Source organism: Dromaius novaehollandiae, chromosome 1, assembly GCF_036370855.1.
Source record: "Dromaius novaehollandiae isolate bDroNov1 chromosome 1, bDroNov1.hap1, whole genome shotgun sequence".
Classification (NCBI taxonomy): domain Eukaryota; kingdom Metazoa; phylum Chordata; class Aves; order Casuariiformes; family Dromaiidae; genus Dromaius; species Dromaius novaehollandiae.
The window spans coordinates 6,385,100-6,404,382 of record NC_088098.1 but is presented as its reverse complement, the minus strand read 5'-3'; the positions used below and the strand labels follow the sequence as shown (position 1 = coordinate 6,404,382).

At 38.9% G+C, this 19,283-nt stretch overlaps 1 protein-coding gene across 3 annotated transcripts in view; it reads right to left on the bottom strand.

Moving 5' to 3' along the window:
• Positions 1 to 19,283, bottom strand: part of SEMA3A (semaphorin 3A) — a 331,409-nt gene that overhangs the window by 44,129 nt on the left and 267,997 nt on the right. For all 3 annotated transcript variants that reach the window (XM_026119328.2, XM_026119327.2, XM_026119326.2), the window contains one exon: positions 18,453 to 18,572. In XM_026119328.2, coding sequence (XP_025975113.1) covers positions 18,453 to 18,572 — 120 coding nt within the window. The remainder of the gene's footprint in view (positions 1 to 18,452; positions 18,573 to 19,283) is intronic.

The following is a 19,283-nucleotide window of genomic DNA, read 5'->3' as shown; positions in this document are numbered from 1 at the left end:
CAGGTAGGATCAGGGACAGACCACAGAGTATAGAGATGTGGTTTAAGAACAATGTTTTCAAAGTCTTGAGTAGGAAGAGATGGATGTGTGGCACCCAGACCATGTATGATTGAGAGGACAGCAGATATCACAAGCTAAGACGCACTATAGTCTGTCATTGATGCTACAATAGAAAATTCTCATCAGAAAAAGTTTTAAAGACTGAAGATATTTACAAATCAATAGATTACAAATCAAACACAATGATGTTGAGGAACAGTGGTCTTAAAATACTAAGTTAGCTATGATAGTTTCTGTAGTTCTTCCTTAAAGTCATATCACTTTTTTTCCCCAAAAAACTAGTGAACGTAATTCTGGTGATATAGTCAGATTATAAATATCTGCTAATAAATATAAGGTTCATCTAAGGTTTCTTGTAAATTCAATTGCATATATAGTCTTCTTTTCTTTTTTTTTTCTGATTTACAATGCTCTGCATAATTAAAAAAAAAAAAAAAAAATCTTCCTCTCTGAAGAAGCTGGCTGTCCTGTTTCAGTGGAGAGTTATCTGAATTTTACTTTGAGGTAAAGAAATTACAGACTTTCAGGGATGAAAGGTACTAAAAACGATACTATCATATCACTCTTCCATCATTTCAATACATGGAATCAGCAAAAATATAACAAGGAAAAAAGTATAATAGTATAAAACTGGATATTAAAAAAATGCACAATGCTTTTTCACATCTAAATTCCTCTGCATCTCAGCACTACTGACATTAGTACAGCAATAGGTATCTAATCATTCTGGCTTTTCAGTACTTTGACTGTTTATATCACCTATGGATCATTCTCATTGCAAGACTTTAGAACCGAACCAAGTGATTTTATTAGGGAATTAGAGTTTTATAGTTGGGGCAAAAACACAGAAGGAAAAGCTTAATTCTGAGTGTTAATATACTAAAGCATATATGTTCCACTCTGGCTGAAAAGATATAAAGAGAACCTAATAACTTTGTGGATCAAGATGGCTCAGATGAAATAGGTAACTGAGCTACTGGGTGCATTTCCAGAAGAGCCAGGATTCCCATAAAAAGCGGTGAGAAAAGTTGAGGGAGGGGAAAGCTGACACCAGAAGCTCATTTGGGAAGTGCTGGAAGTGGAGCTTGCTCCTTCGTAGGTTCTTGCCCCGTTTTCTGCGGCACTGCTAGGGGCACTGCGTATCTGATTCGCATTAGAGCCCAAGGCCCTTTTCACCAGTGTGGCAGTATCAAATGAGCTTAAGGAGAGCAAAACTTCAATTTATGGTACTTAACACTGCTAAAGTAGTGTAAATGAGTCTCTGAGCACCAGCCAAGGCTTAAGTCTCCAGGCAGTGCCACTACAGTGAGATCTCTTTCTCCTCCTCTGCCTTAGAGGCATAAATCAGTATGAGCATTTCTTTTGAGTAACATTTTAGCATATACAGGAAGGAGAAAGAAGAAAATGTTGATGTGTGATGCAATTACCAGTTTCTGAAGACTTTGTTCTAAAGAGACAACAATAATTTTGATTCCCTGTATTGACTAATTATATGGTGAAGAAAAGTGAATACAAAAGTTCAGTAAAATTATAGCTTAATTCTCAACCTAAATTAGATTTCTCACAAAACAATGTGTATGATCTACCCACCCTATTTAATTTAAAAGAGGTGATTATTATCTCTTTACAGAACAACCACCAAAATCAACACCTCTTTTCTGTTGCTGAATATAGTTGGAGGTGTTGCATACCTATCAACACTGTTAATTTTAAACTGATCTACTTGTCCTTTAGAGAAAATGGTTGGACAACTGAGATGTCTGGTAGTCCTTCACAAAACAGAAAGGAAGTATTGCAGCATATTGTCTCCAAAGAGGAAAATGTTAATCTCAGGTTTCTGTACTTCCTGACCCCCTGCAGAAAAAGCTAGCAAGACCTCCAACTAAGAGCCTATATCTTCTTCAGTATGTCACTTATCTAGAGTATCCTGACATTGATGCTTGGAAATTAAAACATGGAAAACTTGTGCCTTAATTGTGTAACCTACATCTTCAGAGCTCTGGACTACTGACAAAAAGTAAATGCCACAGTCTTCATGTTAAACAGTGATGTATTGGGGGAGAAAGCGAAATATGGAGATCTTGAAGATAAAAGGATTTTGGGTGTTACACACTTTTGGCAGTCAGAGCCATGTTGTGGGCCTGCCTTTGGTAGGTTCTGAAAATTCGCAGGTTGAGCAGAAGTCCCTGGAGATGCCCAAGGAGGCTGTGTCCAAACAGTGTGAAGTTGGATGACCCAAAACTCAGAGACCACACTGTTACTTTCCACTAATGTGATTTTTCTCAGGCCTTCTACTGAGAGATGTGTGATTAAGTCTTTGTGGAATTTTCTTCCCCTTAGGAATCTGGAAATTAAATAAAGGGTAGAAGAAAGAGTCCTGAAGGCAGACAGCACATGCTGCAGCAGCACCATCATCTAAACACCTGAGGAAGCATGTTGCAGGAGACAAGTTCCTGGCCTGGTTCAAGCTCAGTGTGACAAATAGCTGGGGATTAACAGGGTGAACACATTTCACCAAAGTGAAAGTGGGACAGCCATCAGCAACACAACTGGTAAAAGCATGAAACCCTAAACTGAACAACAGCAGCACGATAAGTATATCTTCAATCTCTATGTATCTCCTGAGACCTAGACACTTAAGATTTCTCAGTCAGCTCCATGCAGTGCATGACCCTGTCTCCAACAGTATCATTCGCCATACGTATATTAAATTTTCTTTTCCCATTGTGAATAAGTACGGCCTTTGTGTCAAAAATGGCCTGTTTTCAAAACAGGAAAAAAACATCCAAATTCTGTACCTCATAGCAATACTGCCAGGTTTAATCTGAAGAGTGTGGAAGGTGTTAGGTAGCTGTGAAAACAATCCTCTCCAAAATGTTGTGTCAAAAAAATGGGACAGGACTCTGCCATCATCTCACTTCTTAGTAAGCGAGGATCATTCATGAGGAAACGATCATCAGTCTGAGCCAGTTTGTGAGCACGGATCCAGTAAAGAACACTCCTGTAGCAATTTCCTTACCTGTCTAATCTCCTGTAATTTAATTTCTTTGTTAAATCCTTTACGTTTGGCCACAAACCTGAGGTCACTTTGTCAAACTATGAAAATGGTTTTGTTGTTATAATTAACTTTTACAGCTAGTTTAAAGCAACTTGACACAGAATTCATTAAAATAAGAGTAATGAAGGATGGCAGCAAAGACTGAAAAAAAAGCACTGGGTGAATGACTGTTTTTAATTGATCTGTCAGGGTAGTGCAACAACATAAAATGCAGTAAGGCATTTGCAAGCGGAAGCAAAAGCCTTCAGTACAACCTTGGGTACTCAGTGTGATAACATCAGTTATGACAATCTCTTTCAGTAGTCATGTGGGCATGATAGGTAGTTCCAACTTAATTTAGTTTCTGTCAGCAGGAAGGAAGTAACAGGATTTGTACCCAGTTGAAATAATTTACTAATTTATTAATGATGTGAAACGTTAATTCTGCTCATAAAAAGAAAAAAAAATCATGACAGAGGTGTGATTAAAACCAGAGAGAAAAGTCTCACAAGAGTATCTGGCACACTGCTCTTGTTAGAAAGTTCTGCAAACTGTATTTAATTGGAGTATACTTTGATTCTGTACACACAAAACCTCCTTTTTTGTCTTCACTGATAACACCTCAGAAATATTTGACATAATTACCTCAACTTTTAGGAATGAAAACTTCCTTCGTGAAGCATTGGACCAGCACCAGAAAACGAGGCATTTTAGCATTATTTAAAATCAGTGATGGAGGAATTTGCAACATGGCCACACATGCTTGTGATGAATAAACAAGAGAGAAGAATTAAAGTTAGCAGGAGCATTTAAATAGTAATATATAGATGAAATTAAGAAAAGAATAGAAATGCAGAAAAAAAAAAAATAGGTCCTGTAATGAACAGGAAGAAATGGAAGAGTTTTTTAAGGGATGTTTTCTATAAACAGAAGTCTATCAGAACAAAAAAAAGCTGAAAAGTATGTCAAATATGTAACAGACCTGAGTACTAAAAATGACAACCCATTTACACAATCCTGTGAAAAAAATCTGAAGATTCACTAGTCCATGCAAAATATCTCACACAAAGGTTTTGCACCTTTCCCACTCACAGAACTTTCTATGCCTTCCGTGGAAGTTTCTTTGGAGAAACAGAAGAAAATGAAATGGAGACCAAAGGGGTGGGTAAGTGAAGAGAGCTGTACTCTGTGATTGCCACATTTTGCAGCATGTCAAGTACTATCATAGTGCTTAGGAAATATAAAACACAAGAAAAAACCCTGCTTTTATGGTTTGGAAATTACTAGCACACTATTAAGAGCAAAAACATATATACGATCCAGATAGTGTCAGTCTTACCTGCTGGGTCTACCACTGCAGTGTGTGGGAATCATTGGCATACATTTAAGCATAATGGTAATTCTGAACTAAGTAGACTAGACTTCCCTTTTTTTTAACCATATTCTTCTTGTTTTTCCTAGGATGCACATGTGGGTGTATATGTCTGTATACGTTTGTATTGGAAACTCCAGAGTACAAGCCACTGTTTTAAAAACATGCTAGCGTAGTTCCATACCAATTTTGCAGTGTGTCAATCGGACATTTCTGTACTTGTGATCTATCTTATTATCAGAAGTCATTGAAAGCAGGTGAAAAATCAAGATTCCCGATTTTGACAGAAGGCAGTTCTTTTAGTCTTCTGCAGTACACTTTATGCATCATTGATTATGCTGTTATTATTTGCTTCCTTTCCCAGGTTTGTACATTGTATATCAGTGCATAAAGTGAATAAAAGAGACATTGTCTGCTTCACAACATACTACATCTGCCTGCTGTTCAAATTATCCGGACTTTAAAAACTTGCTGTTTTGTATTGTATACACCATAAAACTTAAGTTCTTTTTTTCCATGTCTTTTATGCCACATACTTCTCCTTCCCTCTCAAAATGCTTGCAGGAACTGCCATCCCCGAACCCTGAAAAGATTTTTCTTTTTTTTTCTTTCTTTTTTTACCTGCTTGCAACCAGTTTTATCTCCAGGAAATATCCTTAGTAAATCCAATGCTCGGTATTTCCCCCACTACTTTGCTACTGCTTCCTATGAAAGTCTAGAGTTTGAGTGGCTCAGTCAGAGCAGCTCAGTACATACAATTTTCCTATGCATGAAGAGTTCCCTTTGCACAAACATTTCGTGCCCGCAGAGGGCTAGGCTTAATTTCACTGACATCAGTGGAACTTTTTCTAGTATTTATAAAAGGATTTGAGTTTCGCTCAAACAGCAGTAAAGGGATCAATAAACACCAGTCCCCAGATCAGATTCACGGGTAATGTATTATCACTGAATGTTCTCTAACATTTCATAAAAGCTATGGAGTGAATGGGCAAAATATATAATCCAGTCCTTAAAACAACTTTTCTTCTGTTTTTCTGAGCAATGACCTCAAAAGGAGCTCTGTCCCTGAAAGGCTGTCTGTTTTTTCCCTATACCAACTCATTTAATAATATATTCCTACAAATCCTGCTGCTTTTACCTGAACAAAAAAGCTTTACAAACCTACCAACAGGAAATGAAATTTATACATATATACTTATAAACATATGTTAAAAATAAACTTTTCTATAATCCAGAAATTTAATAAAAACACATCTCAACAACCTATCTCTTTTATAGGTAAATGGGAATGGGAAATATTTTTCTTTATTTACTTAGTATTTCTGCTGCAGCGCTAGAGAGCCTTGGGGCATCGAATTTTGCTGGATGTTGTATAAGAGATGGTCATCCCAAAAGTCTAACAGTTGCCTTCAAAACAGGTAATTTTGCCTGTTAACACTACAGGGCATGGCACCATCCTACATATGAAACATTCAGACTAGATCTACTAATGATATGAGTCTGAGAATGGAAAAAAAAATAGAGCTTGAATAGGCATATCAGCTTGAAGTTCAGTTTTGGTGGGTTACCCTCTACAGATGCTTGGATAACAAAACTGTTAGAGACTGTTACTGCTTTTGAGATTCTTGAAAGCACTGTTACCACATTTCAATAACATAGTCATTTAGCTGCACAGTATCACATCACTACTTCTGAGTATCAGCTGTTAGCTGGTGAATATATGCTACTGTGACATTTATTAAGTGCTACCATAAAATCTATTTATTTTACTGTAGAGTGCGCAAAATCACCTTTCAGCTTATCTACGTGTTTATCAGAAAATCAAGTCTAACATCCTTTTCAGCAAGGAGGAGCTGATAGAGGCCCATGCAATCTAATGCTAGAGCAAGGCATGGGATATGCTTGACACCACTTTGAAACCTAAAAGCTAGACACCAAAGCCTGAGCTAAGTAACAGAGGCTGCCCTTAAGGTGAAAGAGAAAAGTAGGTACTGCTTCAGAAATGCAGCAAAATGAGATACATTCAGGATCTATTGCTGTCGAAGCTTAAAGATATCAATTGAGGATCCTGTTTCTAAGGGTTTTTTTCCACGCTCTGCCTGCCATATCTGAAAACTGTGATTCTTTTAATAGGGTATTTGGGGGCTTCTTTTTTATTTTCTCTGTTACATAGTCAAATAAGTGGCCTTTGCAAGTGAAAAACAAGTTTCCATTTGTCTCTCACATTTGTCCCTCCCTGAGAGTAAAGTCCTGTTTTCTCTTCCTTACATCACTGTCATGAATAAAGTTCTATGGGCTAAATTACGCTGTTGGTGCCATCTGCTTCACCCATTTGTCTTCCAGCTGTGGCTTGGTGCAACCTGGGAAGAAATCCACTGCAGAGGCTCAAGAGGAGCTAGAACCAAATCTCTCCTGGATATCCTGGGTTTGCAGAACCAAAAGAAGAACCAAAAACTTTTGTAATGATTAAAATTCTGAAGAAGAAGAAAAGTGCTCTCTTGGAGAATTTGGTACCACATTAAAAATACAGTTCTGTAACTAAACTTTCTTTTAAAATAATATAAAAAATAGTTCTATATATTTATTCATTAGATCACTGTTAGGTGTTTTCTTTCCTCCTCTATAGAAGGGTGACCTATGGTTACAGTACTGAAGGGTCTTCGAGATGTAATATTTGATACAACACAGTATTTCAGAAATAATAAAATCATAAAATTGTCAAGGAATTAATTAATAACGCAGAATTTAACTGAAACAAATAATCTCTCTACATTTCTTGATGTTGCGTAATCTTTGTGCCTACCTGATAACACAGTAATCCATAGTTCTGCTCTAATATAGTCAGTAACCAAAATTCTGTTAAATACAGAAAAAGTAGGAATACATGCTTAAGAATGGACCTTAATATTAACTTTTCTATTCTTTGCTGGTGTAGCTTTTACACTGTGCTCTTGAATTATGTGAATATATTATCTGTGGCTTAAATACATTGATGTTTCCACTTTGTTGTAAAAATAGGCTTATAATACAAGACAGTATTTAGCAGTCTAGTACCAGCCATCAGTTTGATATCAGCCGTGACATTATTTAATTTTCAGAATCACAGAGGTTAAAGCTCACTGAACTATAAACAGTTGGAAACATGGAGTGTAATCCCAAGGCACAGCTCTGCACAAGCTGTAATTTAAATCATATTGCATGCTAAGCTGAAAAGGCAGTGCAGGTCCCAGAGGGCATGAATAAATCTGCAGTCACTGATTTGCCACACACATTTGTGTTGGGATTCTGTAACTGTGCAAATGTGATGTCTTCCTTTAGTGCAGAGGACCTGTCATCTACTGAGATTTGTAATTAAATAACCCAAAGAACAAAAGCAATTACTTGGCCTTACGAGCATTCAGACTGGAATTTACACGATTTCATGAACAAAGAAAAGAGGAAGTTATGGAGACAGCGGGAAAGGGAGGGTCTGAACCTACAGAACAATTCAGCTGTGTCTACCACTAACTGAGACTTTAATGCACAGACCAGGTACTCAAATACCTGGTTTACTTTGAACTAATAATTACTTCGTCACAAGCTTCACTCTGCAGTGGATATTTGCCCATGCAAGGAGCCAATTATATTTCCAACTGGCAAGGTGCCACGTCAGGTGCCTGCTTTGAGCAATCAGTTGCGATAATTGCAAGCAACACTGAATGCCTTTTGGGGCAAGCAATTCACGGTTCAGGGATGTTAGTATAAAGGGGGTGTTAGGTTCAGCCCATTACAAAGAACAGATCACAAAGTTTGAACAGGTTGAAAACTAACAGCTGTAGTTTTATGGAAGGGAGGAAAGAGGTAGGAAGAGGCTAAGAGGCTGTATCCGTGCTCCATCATTAGCTCTGCCAAATATGCTGGCCAGTCTGGTTATGTGTCAGGGTGGTGGCTATGTGGTTGTGTAGCTCTTCCTATTCCCTTCTCAGCTACTCTGTCCTCCCATTTCCCAAGTTCGGTCGGATATTCTGATCTGGGCCAACAAGGCTTCCCCATAAATCAATTTAGACATTGGTTCAAGAGAAAACCACACTAAACGCCCATGATCATGGTCTCCTCTATATTTCCTAGCATTTTCCTTTTTTTCTATTTGATATATTCGGAAAACAACAAGAATAAAAAGATTTTCATAGAGGTTGCTTAATGTAAAGGAAATATTAGAAGGGCATATAATGAATTAATGCATTATAATCATACAATCATATAATGAATTATATATCATATAATGAATTCATTAATAATAATGAATTCCCTAAATGGAAATTAAAGGGCAGATTTATATAAAAAACTAGTCGCTGAAGAAATAAAACACATTGTTAATGTATTTGCAAAATAGCATATTATTAAAGAAATGAGCCAAGCACTGCAGTGAGCAGAAATCACTAGGTCTTTCTTGACTGCAGTTGTGATATTCTGGGTCTTCATCAGCTGAAGATCTGGTCCATGACATCTTTTAGTATCTATAGGATAACATGCTTTTGTCTCTCTACCTGAATAACAACTTTTAGTTGATCTATCTGTTTGAAATAGTTGATTTCTACTATGTTGGCCTGCAAGATGTGGCACAAGCACTCTTTAAAAGAAGGAATCTGCCCAAACCCAAACGCTGGAGGTGATAAATGGGAGGCTTGGACCAAATCCTTAGAGATAAAGGATGTGTGTGTGTGTGGCAGGATGGGGGTGGAACTGATAAACCCCCCAAAGTCTGCAGGTGCTTAGAAACAGGGCTGAAGCTCAGCAACTCTCTAATATCCTTTAGAGGCACAGTTGCCGATGTCCCACATGACTGTGCAAAGAAAACTTCTTAAAACAAAACCAGCTCATTTCTCCTTTTAACACAGACTAAAACATTGCCAAACACTTTGTGGCCAAAGCTGTGAATTTCATTAAATTCAGTGAAACTCGCTTAGCACTCTCCATGTTTGAGCGGCTGAAACCTCTAATTCTCCACCCCCCTGCGGCCAGTGTGCTCCAGTCACATCACACTTAACCTTTGCCTTGGCTCCTCAAAAAAGAATTTGTTTCACCCCATTCACGGCTTCCACAGTTTGGCAAACTGCACTCGAGCGCCGCACTGGGCCTTTATATCGAACACACTAATCTGATTGTTTTTCCACTCTACAAACTTTGGGTCAACAATCAAGCTGCTGCCAGAAACTAATTAATTTGCAAACAGGCCCCATTTTCACAGGGGGAGAGCTTTTGAGACCTATGTCAGCAGAGCTGGTGACACCATGGTGACATGCATTGTCATGGCATCCACTTTTCTGGGTAATTCTCCTCACTAATTTTTCACCATACACATGAACTCAAATTACCCAGTGAACAGTAAATCTCTATTGAACGTCCACCAAACTCTGGACCTGGTGGCCTGAGAAGAGGAAATTGGTATTGACAGGGTCAAGACTAATTAAACTGATGGCTAGAGCAGAAGGGGAAAAACCACAAGAACTTTAAAAAAAAAAAGAAAAAAATCAGATGTATGTCATATCCCAACAATGGGGGCTGTAACAGACTCACTCCTGCTTTGTTTAGGCCAATTAGTATTCTGCTATGCGATTCCCAAGAAGCAGATTTCCTCCCAACTTTTCTTGAAAAGCTGGTTAGTCACTTTTGTTAACAGGAAAGGTGGCACAATTTGGTATCTAACAGTGATATTTCCCGAGCATCAGAGCTGTGATGGCTCATAGAGATCTTCAAGATCACAGTAAACCTACTTGAATTTGGAAGGCCTATAATATAGGCATATTATATTTTTATATATTTATGAATATATATATATATATACAGGCCTATAATGATGTCTTTGGCATTCTGCCACCTAAATCTGAACTCTCCTTTTTCTTAAGCTGATTTAGATCTTTGTAAAAATAATAATTACAAAGGAAACCATATTGTGTAATTTAAACTGGGGTCTGCAACAAGAGCAAAGCAAAGTGCAGTCTTAGAACCTTAATATTACACCTGCCTTGGACAAATTATTATTATTTTTCTTTCTGATGAAATTCATCCCCAGGGCAGAAATTTTCGGTAAGCTTTCCTGACTGTGAATAATAAATGTGGGTAGCCTACATGTTTATATCTATACATATATAGATATGGCCCTTTCAATCATATATTAACCAAAAGTAATATACAAAGCTTTCTAGTAGAGATTATTGCTGCAGCTTCCACTGCTTACCACAACCACTAAAGTTGCCCATTACCAAACTTTGCAAGTTATCCATTGAAATAAATACATTAAAAAAAGCCTTCCAGAGGACATACAGTATCTCTGGGACTAGGGGTAATCAGGCAGTTGCTAATGTTTATCCATCAGTGTGAGAGGGGCACAGAGCTGGAGAATGCAGGGTCTTGCAGTGCACTCACGCAGGTCGGTCTTTTCACAGCTCCTACCACTCAAGGTCACAGATGAGACCAATTTGTGGTCCTAAGGCTATATCTGCAGTGAGCAACTCGCTTGGGTCATCGAAACTCGATTCTGACCAGCTGAGCGAGATCACCCGTTTTGCCCTGTACCTAGGTACACTGATTTATTCACCTTTAGGATCTAGCCAGAGCACATTCTGGCTCATTCTTCCAATTTCCTTCCAGAAAAATCAGGGCACAGTTGAAGGAAAGATCACTCACTCATGTCTCACCCTCATGTAAGGCTCCCAGGAGTTACTGGTTATCCACCTAGATCTCAAAGCTGGCAATTGCTTCTAGGTCCTTCAGTTTAGACAGAACATTTGCACTTATCTGTTTGGGCCTGGGTCATGCTCCGCTGTGGCTGTCCAGAGGGCTATGAACCTCTTTCCTAAAACTGTACTCCATGCAGCAGTCAGGCTTTTCTGGCTTCCAGTAGAAGTGGTGTGCGAAGCATTGAACCCCAAGCTCTCACATTGTTTTTAATCATACACTCTGCAAAGTGGATGAGTCACAGGGTGTGCTACAGCAAAGCATGGCTCCTAATCTGCGCTCCCAACTCTTATGTTTTGGTTTTGGATAATAAAGCTGCCCAAGCTATAACCCATGTATGAGCCCAAGGTTAATTATGTGAGATATATATATGTGTGTGTGTGTGTGTGTGTGTGTGTGTGTGTGTGTGTGTGTGTGTGTGTGTGTGTGTGTGTGTGTGTGTGTGTGTGTATACACATATATATCTATCCTAAGTCAGGTGTTCCTCAACTAATTTGTATCATAAATTCCCCAGACATACTGTGGCTCTAACTCAGACCAGTATGTCTATTGATGCAAGTCTTTTTGCTCCAGGTAGCATTCTCTGGACTATCAGAAAGTCCTCAAAAGGTGTGCTCAAACCAGGGGAATGTCCTCTTCTGTTCTTACCTTCCTGCTCTTTTTCCCCCCCATTTGAGCCTCAAAACTCATCTTTTGTCTACTTTTAGCAATATTTCATACCTAAATGCAACAAAGACCTCATCTACAGTACTTAAATTTCATGAAGAAACATGACCCAGTCCTACACTATTAAGAAAAGAAAGAAAGGGAGAGAGAGAAAGAAAAAGTCTAGTTACTAGAAAGATTTAAAATAACTTCATTCAGGCCACTTGGTGGTCTTGGAGATGGTATTTTCTTTTTTTTTTCTTTCTTTCTTTTTCTTTTTTTTTATAACCCAACATATTCATATCCAGAGGAGCTGTAAAGCACCTGCACATTGTCTAATTGCCACTTGGCCTTTAGTTTCTCAATGAGAGATTTCTCCTAGTTTGCATAAAGATCCAGGGAGCAGTTATCAGACAGGATGTGTCAACTGATTCAAATACAGTAGTGCCTTCTGATCAAGTGTTCAGCTGCACCTATGGCTCCCCAGGTCAGTGGCAGTATAAACATCAAGTAATAACAGCAAGGAGGAACTGAATTTTTGTCTTTTCAGAAATTCTACATTTCTTCTGAGAGAAAAAGAATAGAAAGGCTGTAATGAAACATGTATGGAGAAAAGATTTGTTAGACTGCAAAGAGAAAAGCAATTTAAAATTCGTACTCAACATCTTGAATTTGGATCTGTAGACTTAAGGGAGGGGGGGGAAACACTGCAAGTTGAGTTTATATTCCATTCTGTTCAGATTATTATACCACCGTCACCATAGTTTCTGAGTACTTCCTAGCACTGTGTTAGGTGACATTAGCATTTGTCACACATGGAATTTATCACTGTGAAATTATTTATTACTATTCTTAGCAATGAAGCTAATGGGAATGGGGGTGGGAGGGTGTATTGAGTGAGAAATAAAACTTGCATATATGGGCATGTTCTGTTCCTGCAAGGGCTGGAGCTGTTGATGCCTGTATAAGCAATGATAGCACAGTGCAGGACCTTGTTCCTCTGTGCAGGCTGCATGATACGAGATAGCAGCTGCCTAATTTGGGTCAAAGGAGAGAAATGCCTATTTTAAACACAAGAGGTCTTCGCTGAGTCCCTGGTAAGGCTGATTAAATCTACCTTAGCAAATTTACAAGCAGGTCTATTGGGCCCAGTCCCATGCTATGTCACTCAAGTGTGTTACAAACCCACACGTAAAAACGTTATCAAAGCTCCTCTTAAAACTAAGATGCTGCCAACATTGGGCGGCTTTTTCTAATCTCATTCCCCTCGTGTTTTAAAACTTCTAATTTGAAGGTTAAATGTATTCTTATCTAGTTCATAGCCAGTAGTTTTCATGTCCTTTATTTCAGGAGCTCTGTTCTCACTGGGGATTTATTGTATTTATAGCCTCCATAGCCTCTTTTCTCCGAGAATGGCTCAGTCATACTTTGTGAAACAACCCCCAGGTACCAAGATGGTTTGGTCCCGTTTCTTCTGGCAGAGCAACCTCTTTCCACATCTGCTTACCTATGCTCTTTGCTTGCATGTGCATTATTTCCCTCTGTATGTATGGACTGGCAGTGTGGAGGAGGTGAGGTGGAAAGCCAGGGAGGCTTTTGGGGGCACCAGCATGGTGCAGAAGAGGGAGCTGCCAGGGGCTGTGCATGGGTTTGGTGTGGCTGACCAAAGCAAAATCAGAGCTTCAGTGCAGCAAATGAATACATCCAGGCCTCAAGAGCAGTTGGAAGAGAACAAAAGTTCATTTCTAAGCATTCTCACATATTTAGTACATTTTTGTCAGATGGGAAAAATCCTATAAACTAGCTGAAATCCTGTCTTGTTCTTGCCATAAGCATCTCCACTATGTAATACCCAAATATGCAAAGTTGTAAGTGTATGTTGCCATTGTTCAGCCATCCCACAATCTGCCATAAGGGGAAACAACACATGATGATGGTTGTAAAGTGCTGTACAAATATCGTAAGTGTATCAAGTCCATGTTTCCTGTCTTGGAGCCTGTGAAATTTAAGAGGACATTTTCTTTTTTATTGAACAGTCACTCAGCTTCTATAATTCTCAGCTGTTTATGTAACCGTAAAGCAAAGATTACGAAGGACAATAACCCCAGGAGACTAAGCACAGCTACTACCCCACTTTAAAAGCTAAGCCACAGAAAATATGGTAAAATAACATGGAGCCGGCTTAAACCCACAAAAAGCAAGGGAATTCCAAGCCAAGCCTGGAAATCCAGCTTGACATTCCCTCTCTAACTCCAGGTCTAGTAAAGAGGGCGAGTGGGGCCAGAATTGCCTTACTTCTCTGGGGTGCAAAACAGATTCCTAATACAACCTTAATGCAGCTTTTGTGATTTCATTTCCTTTCAAATCTTCTGCAGCCCAACACTGACTTGTTTTTTTGGTTTTTTTTCCCCTCTCCTTTTGATATAAATATTTACAGCTATTCATTTTACAAAACGTTAACAATTTATGGCCAGATCCTCTGTGTTCAGGCTAGACCTAGAGAAGAGGAGAGCTTTCCTTCCACTCCCCTGACCTTCAGCTCGAGCGCTGGTGTTAGTGTATCGCTTGTGCGTTGTTTAGCATTTGCTTTGGTACACTGCACTGCCATTTCTGCCTTCTTGCCTCCAGCCATGCCCTCAGCCCTCGTGTGAACACTTCCCAGGCTGGAGCGAGGGGAGCAGGCGGTGTAGAGCAAACCGGCTGCTTTTGGCTTGTCAGGGACCTCTCCCGGTATCAAGGGAACCTGCCCCAGCCTGCTCAGGCCTCTTGCTCATCTTTTCCTATTGCTGAAACAGTTCATAAAAGCATGATCCCATCTACAGTTTCTTGAAATAATGCTGCGTTCTCATACCTCTGAACTATAACAGGTAACTGCACATTTAAAAGAAGGGTTTCACCTACATGCTGCTCCCGGGATCTGTAGAATAGATGTGTAACATCAAAACCATTGCTATTGAAGCTGGACAGGAGATGTTTTTCCAATTTCTAGGATTTTTTTCTGAGAGTTCAAATTCTTTCTTGTCCCTAACAGGGGCCAATCACAACTGTCAAAGCTTTTTGTACAGAGAAACTCCATGTACTTACTAACAGAGCCAACAAATGTCAGGGGTGGGCACACACATGGCTTGTGACAGAATACATGGTTCAGGCTGGGGCACTGAACTGCTGCTTTTCATGTCCAAGACGACTTCCCTGAGCAGCAAAATATTTTACAGTGTTTTTGCATATGCCTCCATGTCACATCTGGCCCAGTCTGTATCAATAATTAAATATACATGGCTACAGTGACTGATGCATGGTTCCCTGTGCTCTAGCTGAATGCCCTCACTGCACGGCTATCGCATCAGTCTCTCTTGCTTTATTTGGCTTGGTGACTGTTCAATTATTTATATAAAATGAAATGTCTTTAGAAGCCTGACAGCCTCTAAAGTCTTTAAAAGACTTTAAATGTCTCTAAAAGCTGCTGGTCAGCACCTTCCCTTGAGCTGGGCACAGTTCAAAGCCCTGCTCCCAGCAGCATTTGCCTTTTTATGCAAAGTGAAACATCTCCAACAGGTGACCCTGTGATCTCTGTAGGAGCTCTGCACTTCTGCTTAAATCTGAAAAGCTTAATCACTGTGCAATGGTAAATGTCCTGCCTTTATGTCAGTTCAGAATGACTTTTTTTTTTTTTTTTTTTTTTTTTTTTAGAGAATTTAAAAATTTGTAAGCTCTTCATGCGCAACTGTCTTCTCCTCTCCATTTTTGGTACCAAGCAGCTGTGTTTTCTACACCCTGTCAACTCTAACCTTAGTGTTAGCATGGGAAAAGCAGTTTCAAGTTCCAGCTGTGAGCCAAATAAGCCTTAGCAGGGACTTACAACTGGACGTCTCACCCCCTAGCTATTAATCTCCATGGAGACGAGGATTTCTCTTATCTGCAAACTTGATCAGAATTTCTGTCCTTACCAAAGTTTCTACATACACCCACTAGAATAGTCTTTTTTTAAGCTAAGATTAAGCACATTGTAGAAGGTGACCTCAAAAAGCTAGCCTATCGCTGTATAGCAATCCATGCCTTTACAAAAAAATGTGTAAAGGTCTGCAAACTTAAGAAGTCTCTGAAGACTGTACTAGTTTATACAGAGCTCTAAGAATGTAGAGTGTATCTCATCTTTCAATGTTAGCTTATTTCATTAAAAATATATCCACTTTAAATACATCTGCAATCAGAAAGCTTCTTTTATAATTGCATTTTAAAAAAAACAAATGGCAAAAGAAAAAAAAAGAAAAAAAAAGAAAGGACTGGCATTCCTGCAGAGTTTCAAACCTAAAGAATTGTCTTTTTTGGATTTCCCTGTAAGATGCTGAAAATAGGAGTGCTCTACAGAAACGCTGGCAGGGCCTTACCACTGGGAAATTAACAGTACAGTCCTAGAGCCTTTAATAGGAATGTTGTAGTGCAAATTTTAAGCCAGCCTTTTGTATTCTGCATAAGGGATGTAACCTTATTAAATTGCAATGGAAATATTTTAAAAATGTACTTAATAATCATTCTTATCAGTTATAGACAGCTATGAGAATAATTTCTAAAGGCTTCTATTTGATTCTTACCTTTTTAAGGTGTTCTGAAACTTTCCATATGGGAATATACTGTAATTATTCTTAGAGCCAAAAATCAGCTTGACACTATACTGTGGTAAATGCCGTTTTCCCACTTCTATGATGTTTTCAGAGGATACTTAAGTTCTAGCAAGTCTGAGGTCTGTAAGCTCTTTAGGTGCCACTGTCTTCTCCTCATCATCCTGAGCACAAAAAGCAGTGGTGGTTTCTGCGCCCTGTCAGATGTAACCTTAGTGCTAATTTGGGAAGAGCAGTTCTCAAGTTTAGTGCTGAGAGACAGCTAACCGAGCCCAGGAAGGCATGACACGCTTTCAGCGATGAAGGAGAGGGGCTGTGGACAATGTCTGTCCTTTCCCACTGCATAAATCCTCCTGACGCAGCCGTCATTGAGCAAATCTACTGCACAAAGGTAGATTTTACTTCCATGATTGGACTTTATTTCATCCTGACTGTCATAATGAAAATGGGTGTTGTGTTATCTTTAGTATATTATTAATCTACCAGGTACCAAGATAAATGGATATGTCTGTAACCCATGTAATTTAATGTGTCCTGAAGTCCAGATACCATGTCTGTTATTATAATATATAAATCAGTCAAGAATGTTTCTGATTTACAGAGCAATCCCAGCCTGTAGAACTGAAATGTAATAGACCTAAATCTGTCCTCCCAGTAGTCCAGATGAGTTTTGACAAAACCAAATTTAATGGCACAAGAGTCAGATTCATACAGCATACCATATTAAAATATATATACATCTACATATACAGATATAGACATGTTTATCCAATACATATATGCTGTATATATATCATATATATATATATATAGTTTATCCAAAATGCAATAGCACTTTGTGACTTCAGTTACGAATCAGGGATTGGTTGCCTTATGGATCATATATACAGTTAATATGATAACCAGAATGACACTAAATGTTCCTGACTGTAGCTAATAAGAAGCTGTGTTGTTAAAAGATAGTCTGCTATTACACTTCCAAAATTTACATCAACAGTTTGCACTGAATTGCAAAACCACATAGGAAAACCTGGACCTCAGCACAGATGTAAATATTGTGGCTAGAAAAGAAAAAATATCTAAGCACAAAATATTTTGTGAATTCAGAAACAGCAGTGCAAGTCTGACAGATGCAAGCAACATGTATAGCAAAAGTCGCTTGCCAACTCTTTAAAAAAATTAACTACAGTTAGCATTATTGGATCACTAAAATCAGATGTCAGCTTTTCCAAATGATACATGCTCATTTCCAAAAACGTTTGTGTACTTGTACAGCTAAAATCCAGCCTAATTCTATTTAAGGAGGTGATATGTTGATTTCAGTAGAACTTGGGTACACTACCCAAATGCATTTTAAAGTGTTTTGGTGAAAATAAAAACTAAACACCAAACTAAAACCAGGTTTGCACTGAAACTATCCCTCTGCCCGCATACACATAAACAAGCAGCTACTGGGCTGATTAGTTGCATGCAAAGAATAACGTAAGTTATTGTGCCTTGTTAGATGATTGAATATTTTGAAGTTCAGTAGTTTGAAATACCCAGAACTGCTTCCAGTTTTTTCAAAGTATTGACAACTCTGGCCTGCTCCAGATGCACTGGCGGTTTACTTTCCCATGGCAACCCGTGTCAGATTCCCTTCCATCCAGGCAAAAATTAAAGGCTATGCAGGGCGCAGTCTCAGGCAGGGCTCTAGCTGCTCTGTGCAGATGTGCGGCTGGTGCCTCCGCAAGCCAGAGGTACTCCCTCTGCTCCTGTGGCAGGACTGCTTTAGTCATCCTTTCCTTACATGTTAAATTTAATCCCACTCCACAAATCTCCATGTAATTAAAACAAAAACGCTCCTTTATAAGTCACTTTTGATTCGTTTAACTGCTTTAAGACACGATTCTGCTCCAAATAAAAGAGGGGTGTATATGTCCCAGATGGTGCAGGAATGAAGCTGAGTGCTAATCTTTAATGGCTACATGAATGTAACCAGATAAATGTACATTTTGCATACCATTGAGCCACCGGGAGTCATGCTGCTCTGTTCGGATTGGATGGTGATGCCCCAAAGTTCGGAAAATGGCAAAGTCTCTGCCCATGAAGTCTGCTGCGGTCCCAGAGTACAATTCGCCATCTGTTGGATGATATAATTGTAAGCAATATTTCTCAATTCTCAAGTCATGATAAGTCAGACTAATAGGGATAATGTGAAAATTGCAAGGGTAATAAACCATATACAACATACTGTCATTGAAAACACATGATCAGGGTACCTCCTGTCACACTGCAGAGCTTAACTGTGACCTCTCTCAAATGAGCTGTGTGTACTGACTGCTAATGCTGCCTTTTTAAGAAAACATGTTTGGATTCTTAGCCTGGATTGGTGATAGCTTGTACAGCGATCCCTGGCATACAGCAGTATGTGGCCCTGAAAAAGATGCCTGGCTTTGGAGTTAGCCTGTTCTGAACAGAAGATTAGACTGGAGACCTCAAGAGATTCCTCCTCAAATACTGTTTTTTTGTGATTCTGTGTTGGGAAAAGGAGACTCCAGCTCATTCATTCTCAGTTTAGAAAGTCATTGAGTCCCTCAAATTGTTAATATAGAAGCTGTTGGGATTTTTTTTTATTTATTATTTTGTTCTGTTTTGTTTCTGTTTTTTTCCTGAGCAGGCAAATCCTGTGAAAACAGTATCTTCTACAGGGAAGACAGAACATGCCTTTTTATTCCTGTCACCTTTGTAACTGCAAGACTGCCAAAGTAAAACAGAGAGTGAACAAATGAGATCATCCCCTGCTACCTCAACCCCACACATATCACAGTGAACAAGTGAATTAAAAATTGAC